Here is a 7,891-nt window from a genome sequence, read left to right as displayed (position 1 = left end):
TGCTTGAATTCTTAAACTTGTAGCTTTATAGAGAATTTTATGGCGTTTGTACCACGGATTTTCTCTAGCTTCTTGTTTAGAATTTTCTGTGTCTTCTTTCTGAATTATGAAGACCCCTATTTATAGTTTCAGAATAGAGGAGTTGTGATTGGAACAGGATTCCCTTCGGCCAATCAGATTTAAGTGACATGACATATGGGCTTTATGGAGCGGGCTTGTCATCTTTGACACATGTCATGATCCTATTCGCTTCCTGTTTGACTTGGCATGCCATGTCATTTGCCACGTGGCACCAAAAGAATGGGCCTCTAGGATAAGATGACATTGGACTTAGTAAATTGGGCTCATCTATAGCCCAAATCAATTAATTTTGACTTTAATTAAATTCATATTTATTGGACTTGAATAATTAGCCCAATTATATTAATCCATAATATTTATTTGGACTAATATATTCATGAATTTAATATAATTCGAATCATTTTATATATTTATATTTAATAAATTTTAAATGATTACAGTTATAAAATTGGCAAGACAACGAGATGAGAATTGTCAATAATTTAAACACTTTGAGCAGGTCTCCCCCATGACAGACTTAACTTGAGTGAATGAGTGACGTTTGATGAAAGAATATTATTTTATATTTTTTTAGAGTTGAATTTCAAAAAATTATATTTAATCATAAATTTTGATATTTTACTTGAATTTGAAAAATATAAATAATTTATTTACACTTAAAAATCATTCGGAAAAAAATTAAAAGTAACTTTAATTTTTATTTATTGCTAAACACAATTTTAATTTTTAAATAATTGTTTGCAATAAAATTTTAATGTGATAAAAAATAAATTATAATCACTAATAAAATATTTAAAAAAAACGTGGGTACAATACTATTCTTCCCTTTATAGGATCTGTCACATCACGATCATTATGAATATTTCACATAATATAAACAAGAGCTAGGGTTTAGAGTAAAGTAGCCTCCAAAATCCTAACTGAAATTGAACTCATCTTGTAAAGTCCTACAAAGTTTCGATATCTACAAATACCCCCTAATTTAAGGCTTGTTGGAGTGTAAGACTTGATAAACTCAAAGACAAGACTTGAAGCGCTCATAAAAATGAAGCTCCATCTTTGAAAATTTAGGGCTTCGAATTTATGAATCTGATTTGTGAGATAAGAGATAAGAGATGAAGGGCAAATTTGATCCGCGTGCTAAATAGCTTGCAACAAATTTTAATGTAAAAAAAATAATAAACAAATTCATGTACTTATGAAATTCTTGAGATACCTTTTCAAAGGAATATATTATTTTTTTATATATGCATGAGTCAGAGTTTAGGATAGAGTAGCCTCCGAGAACCCTAATTCTTTTTTTAACTTCAAAAATAAAAACTACTCTACTATTTTCAAATGTCACAATTTTCATGGCCGTCATGACCATGTGTTTGACCATAGATTTTGTAGAAAATATTTTACTTTAAAAAAAAATGATTTATATCCAAAAGTTCTAAAAACTATTAAAGCTATTCATAAGTTTGTATTATCATTTTATAATAAACATGTTTCGTGAAAAGTCATGACAAAGAACACAATTAATATGAATCTATAAAAGAGGAACAATTGATTTGTATACGAAAAACTATTATTACTACTTGTAATTGGAAGTGACTTCGGAGATAAAGTTCGGATAAAATCGATATAAAATATGTATATAAATGTAAAAAATTTGTACAACGAACTAGAACTTAAATTCAATTCAAAAGTATAAATAATGGGTGTTTTTATAAAATATAAAAAATTGGGATATTTTTTCAAAGTTCCCAAATAATAGAATTTGACTCAAATACTTATTTTTTTTAGTATTCCAGAATTTGAATTGTTTGCCAAAAATATTTGTCAATTAATAATAAGTTCTACGCGAAAATAATATTTGCTAAAAAATTCAAAATATTTTTGAAAATATCTATGATGCATAAATTACTTCAACAATTTGAAGGACGAAGAGGCAACTAGTACTCTGATAAATGAAACCAAAAAATTCATCACTGATAGTTACTTTGCCACACTAATACTATTTTATTAGGACTCCATTTAACAAAAGAAAACATGTTAAAATTAAGGTATCAAAAATGCATGTTAACATTTTTATCTGAGTAAAGTCACAACATACTTCAAAAAAATATATGTAGAGGTCTAAACATATAAAAATACTTTATTGGCTAAATTAATTAGTAATAATTGCATCACTCAAAATGCAGTACAACATATCATCAAGATTCAGGTAAGAGTCTATAATCACATTCTTTATCTTCTGTCACATGAGGTGACCTACTGCTCCCATTATTGCTAGGTTCATATAACCAGCAGATGACCAGAAAATATAACAAGTTGAGTAAGTTCAAAAGTGTAAGTAGCCAGAAATAATAATCCAGGTGACCCCTATTAATGTTGCTCGAAAGCCAGCTTGTTTTACCTCCGGTTGATGAAAGCCAATCCACACCACTCACCAGAATACTACCAATCAAACTCGACACAGCAGTCCCAACTGTGTACATAGCTGACCAATCAAACTGGACACAGCAGTCCCAACTGTGTACATAGCTGACGCGATGCTGGACATGCTTTTGGGTAATAGAGCATACAAGAACTCAATCTGTCCAACTCCATGGGCAGCCTCAGCCACTCCGAGTAGTGCATACTGTGGCACAAACCACATAGCAGACATTTTCACTAAAGCATTTGGGTCGTCCTCATGTCCTTCCTCTATTGCCCTTTGTCGTCTTATGCTTTCTGTTATTGCTGACAATGCTATAGACATACAGGAGGCTATTAAACCAATCCCCATTCTGGTGACAGGACTTAGCCCTCTAGGCTGTCCAGTATATTTTGATAGAAAAGGGACCAAAACACGGTCGTAGAAAGCAATCCAGATTGTTAAAGCAATAATCAGGAACACACTGAATGATGCTGCTGGTATTTCAAAGTGAGGGAAGATGTGTCTATCCATGGTTTTTGTTTGAAGTAAGGAAAATGTGAATACATTCATGTCCACAAAGATAATAAAACCAGTGGACCACATAGGAAGTACTCTAATAATAGCCTTGAGTGATTCAACTTGTTCCAAACTAGAGAGATTCCATGGATTTGAAGCTGATCCATCAGGATTCAAATCTCTTTCAGGATCTTCAATCATACAAGCTCTATTTAAGAACCTATAACGTACAGTAAAATATTATTACAAAGAACTGCAATATCATAAAAGGGTAGTGACAACAAATTATAGATACAGTTCTCTATGATTAGCATATCGTATAATCTTCAACTCATAATTTATTGTTTCAGACAAAGTGCATAGCATTCGAGTAATATGGAGACACTGACCTTAAGTCCTTTGATGGAGTGAAGACCTCTGATTCATGTGGCCAACGATAGTATTCACCACAATCACTCAATGAAAGACGGGTATTTCTTTTCCTAAAAGCTGCTACAACTGTTTGGAACAATCCTATGACCAAGTTTTGTTTAGTTTTAGCTTTCACTTTGATATAAAGAGGAGAGCCGATTTGGAACATTAAGACAGACAAAAACATGAGGATAGCAGGGAACACCAAAGCCAACTTTCCAACCATAACTATCTTGAATATAAACAATAAGGGTAACTGCAAGAATAGTTGAAATCCCTGTGCTAACATAGTACCAATTGAAATATCTTTCAAGAATCCTCTTGTTCTTTCGATTTTCCAATTGATCAGCACCAAATATTATAGAACAAGGTCTAACAAAACCAGCTCCGACGGACATAAATCCAAAAGATGAAAACAGAACAGCAAGTTGTAGTAGTGTTGGTCCATTACAAACATGTTGGAAATGAGAGCAGGGTAAAGACTTGAGTTGGGGAATCATTGCTGTGAGCCATAGAATAATCATTCCCTGTCCAAGAAAAATGTTAAACTTTGTAGCCAAGGGACCAAATATATGGTAGCACCAAAATAATTGAATATATGAGAGAAAGCCATACAAGTGCTTGTTCAACATTCATCCTTCTGAACGATTTAGCAATTGATTAGAAGAAACAGAAAAAGGGTCATATTTGGAGCTTATACTCTCAAAAAAAGGTTATTATTAATATGTATATTTATTGCCGCTAAAAATTAATTTTGTTGTAATGATTAGAAATTATGCCAAAAATATATTCATATAGACACCACGTAAGATAATAAGGGTAGGGACATAGGAGTTGAGCGTTTAAGGCAAATATGTACTCAAAAATTGATTAATAGCGATAAATATATCAAAAAGTATGACGATGGATAAATATAAATATGACCCTTTTTGTGTAGAAGAAAATAAGAAAGCAGGGAATATATTGATCACTTCTTGTAACGGACTTCTGACACTTTGTAACCATAGTACTAATTCATTTATCCTGACACTACAGATAAATCCAAGGTTCAAATCCCACCAACTATTTTCCATAAATTTTCACAAATATTTTGGATTTTTTTCACCAACTATTTTCCATAAATTTTCACAATCAATGGCAAAGAAATAAGGAACAAAAAGTTGGAAAAAGAAAAAGAACACAAGAAAAAAATAGATGAAAAAAAAGAAAAGGGAGGGAATAAAAAGTTCGAAATATTATAGAGAGAACAATTTTTAAATATTTTAATATTTGTCCCTAATGTTTTACAAATTATAATTCAGCTTGAAATTTCAAAAATTCCTTATCCTTCACTCCACTTTTAAAAGTTCCTTTTAACTTGTTATTCGAAAGTTGCGATACTGGTGGAAGGTTGCAGGGAACCAATGTAATAGTTAAAGGGAGTCCAATTATATCATAGTAATGAGATAAGTTATGAATATATGGATAATTTAATATAACTTATTTTCAACCAAACGACTCATAACCAATGCAAAAAAAATGAAATTCAGCAATTGTGAAATGGCACACAACTCACAATAAGAGTGGAGATGGATCCAAAGGCAACAGCTCTAAATCGACCCCAGTAAGAATCAGCAATAATTGCCCCCAACAAGAGCCAATCCACTTGAAAGTGCACCCCCATAGTCCAAGAATGGTAGTACCAGTAGCAGCACTCATGTTATAATATGTCATCAAGTAGATTAGCATGTTAAATTGTAAACCATAACTTGCTACCCTTTCAAATGCTTCATTCACTGCAAATATTTGAAATAATTAGTACTTAAACCTAACGATACTCTATCTAATTTGTTGAGGTATTTATCGAATTAAATTTCAGCAAGTTTTTGTGTTTTAGCATGATTATATGTGTTCAAGCATAAATGGTATTGATTATCTATTATTCATGTAAGCAGTATGATTCTGATATATTTCCGCTGTGCATAGAGTTTTACAACACTCACCCCTTAATATAATAATGATTTAACATCTAACCTAGAAACTATTACTTATAAACTATATGAGAAAAAATCGAATGCATCTTTTGTTTTTTGTTTCTTTACCTGAAGTAATTATTTCTTCCGTTTGATTGTCGTCACATTGTAAGTAGTTTTTGCCAGGAAGTTGTTGATTTTCCATTGTCTAATTTATGACTTATAAGTATAAAACCCTACTAACTTATTTCAATACATGAGTCAAGTGATATAGGGTATTAAATTAATTATGAACTTGGCTCATTAATCACCAACTAAATAAATTAATTATTTAAAAATTAACTACAGATAGCTCAAAATTCTCAACCAACTTCACAAACTAATCAGATGTGACTCGGGTCAACTATCGAGAGGGGTAAAACAATAATTTTACAAAAAATTCCAAAAATAACCTTCCAGGTCATCACATTATCCACCACTAAAAATTATGTTTGTCCTCAAACATAAAGAACGATAAGGAAAAAATAACCAACGTTATCAAAATCCTGAGTTATGATCTTTGAGATTAGGTGTGCGTTCATATCTCCAAGTGAGTTCCTCTTTAACACCATCCATCAAGATCAACTACTAAGACCTGAACTTTCGAGTCAAACTTTGACAGATTTACAAATCAGGAGTGGTTAGCAAGCCATAGACTAACCCATGAATCCATTCTGAATCGAAACCCTCTGAACGTTAACACAACCACCAATACAAATCTTTTCCCACATAACCAATGATGAAAGGCATAGTTCTGTGACCACACCCTTTCTTGGCTTCTCTTCTACTTGTGTAATTTCTGTCCCCATTTTCACTGTGTCTCTCTGTTTTTCCTCTTCACATTGCTCTTTGCTTTAATATATGACCAAATAAAAGAGATTTTTTTTTAAAATGAACTAAAAAAATAAAGTAAGATAAATTAAAGTAAAGAGAGTAGTTCATAGTTCACAGTATAGATAAATTACTCGATTTTTTATTAAGAGTCTGATACTTTTACCAGAGATTGAGACCACTTGTTATGCCAAATGAGAAAATGCTCATTTATCTCATTGATCCTATCATAGAGTGAGCTCCATTTATTCCGTAATGACGTTCCATCCATATGCTCTCCGTTGCCTTGTGATTCCCTGACATTTCAGTAGTTGGCCTCATATTTCAGTTGCTATTGGACATTGAAAGAATAGATGTCCAACAGTTTCATTTTACCCCTTCACACAACTTACATTGTGGTTCCACATCGATCCCCTATTTGATCAATCTATTTTTCGTGTGTACCTTGTCATTAGCTACCAAGTACGTCATAAATATGATTTTGATGCTTTTAATATAGTATAAATAGATATAGATAGATAATATATTTCTTCTCAAATATCCCATTAAACTTCTGAATATTCATAAAAAAGATTAAGATATTGTTAGATTTTTCTTAACACGTAAATATTTCAAAAAGATTCGTTAAATTCTCTTTACGTGAAAACAAAAAAATTCAAAGGAAAAAAGATATATACCTACACTACTTATTAATATAATACTTTTATTTTTTCAAATTTATTTGTACTTAAATTTATTTTTCATACACTAAAATTTATTTTCAACTCTAGCATCTTTGTAAATTTCTTTGAATAAGAATATCTTAATAATATTTTTTTTTAAAATAAAGCTTGGAAAAACTGAGGGTAGTCCACAAGAGTAAACAGATGATTTTAAAAATTGTAGCCACCCATGACAACTAAATACCCTCCACAAAAAAAAATGCTCATTTTACGAAAAAATTTATTATGAATGAGGTATGCCAAGTCATACTTGTACGAGGCATTGTTTGATTGACAAATGGACATTGATAGGACCCATTTGCCATTTGCCATTTGCCATTTGCCATTTCCAAGCTAACAAAGTGACATTCTTTTAAGTTCCCTCTTTCATTTTTTTTTGTTTACGCCCCTAGTCAATCTATTTGTGTTTTTATTTTTTCAAATATTTTTTTCTTCTTTAAGATTATCTTAACCAAATCTAATTTTGTTTTTTGATCTAATTAGTTTATGTTTCTTACTTTTTATGTAGTAAATTTTGATTTAATTTTTATGATCATTATATAAGTTTTTACTTTATTATTCTAATATTATTTTTCTATTCTATGTTTAAATTCATATTATATAATAATAAATAGTTATTTGTATTTAATTTTCGGTTTATTAAATCAAGATATAAGTAAAAAAAATAATTTAAAGTATAAAAAAAATTGTAAAGTCGCAATTTTTTTTTTAAGGAATAAATTAATAAAATTATCATTTTAATTATGATTTATTAAGAAACGTATAAGGAAAACAGATAAATAAAATATTTATTAAATTTCACCTAGCTTGAATTTCAAAAATAAAAAATATCGTATAAATTGGCGGAAAGAATATGTATTTATATAGGTGTTTAATGGATGCTTTTCATTTTTTGAATTTCATGAAAATAGTATCAAAACTTTATGTAATTGTTT

The 7,891-nt window shown here is 30.4% G+C and overlaps 1 protein-coding gene and 1 long non-coding RNA gene across 2 annotated transcripts; both read right to left on the bottom strand.

Annotated features, from left to right (window-relative positions):
* Positions 1 to 2,530: 2,530 nt before the first annotated feature.
* Positions 2,531 to 3,638, bottom strand: LOC102592486 (protein NRT1/ PTR FAMILY 1.2-like). The gene is made up of 2 exons (XM_006355923.1): positions 3,391 to 3,638; positions 2,531 to 3,221 (listed from the first exon to the last, which is right to left on the bottom strand). The coding sequence occupies exons 1-2, from the start codon at positions 3,636 to 3,638 to the stop codon at positions 2,531 to 2,533; spliced, it is 939 nt and encodes a 312-aa protein (XP_006355985.1).
* A 106-nt stretch (positions 3,639 to 3,744) lies between these two features.
* On the bottom strand, positions 3,745 to 5,033 carry LOC107062217 (uncharacterized). Its single transcript, XR_001474495.1, has 2 exons — positions 4,968 to 5,033; positions 3,745 to 3,939 (listed from the first exon to the last, which is right to left on the bottom strand). It is a non-coding gene; the product is annotated as an uncharacterized lncRNA (long non-coding RNA).
* Between the last annotated feature and the right edge of the window lie 2,858 nt (positions 5,034 to 7,891).

This window comes from Solanum tuberosum, unplaced genomic scaffold, assembly GCF_000226075.1.
Source record: "Solanum tuberosum cultivar DM 1-3 516 R44 unplaced genomic scaffold, SolTub_3.0 scf00210, whole genome shotgun sequence".
Taxonomy (NCBI): Eukaryota; Viridiplantae; Streptophyta; class Magnoliopsida; order Solanales; family Solanaceae; genus Solanum; species Solanum tuberosum.
Note: the sequence above shows the minus strand (reverse complement) of the source record. Positions and strands in the feature narration are given on the sequence as shown.

Coding starts and splice junctions, on each gene's coding strand:
- LOC102592486 (XM_006355923.1), bottom strand. CDS start 3,638: ATGGTTGGAAAGTTGGCTTTGGTGTTCCCTGCTATCCTCATGTTTTTG. Junction 3,222..3,390: donor ACTCCATCAAAGGACTTAAG/GTCAGTGTCTCC, acceptor TGTACGTTATAG/GTTCTTAAATAGAGCTTGTA.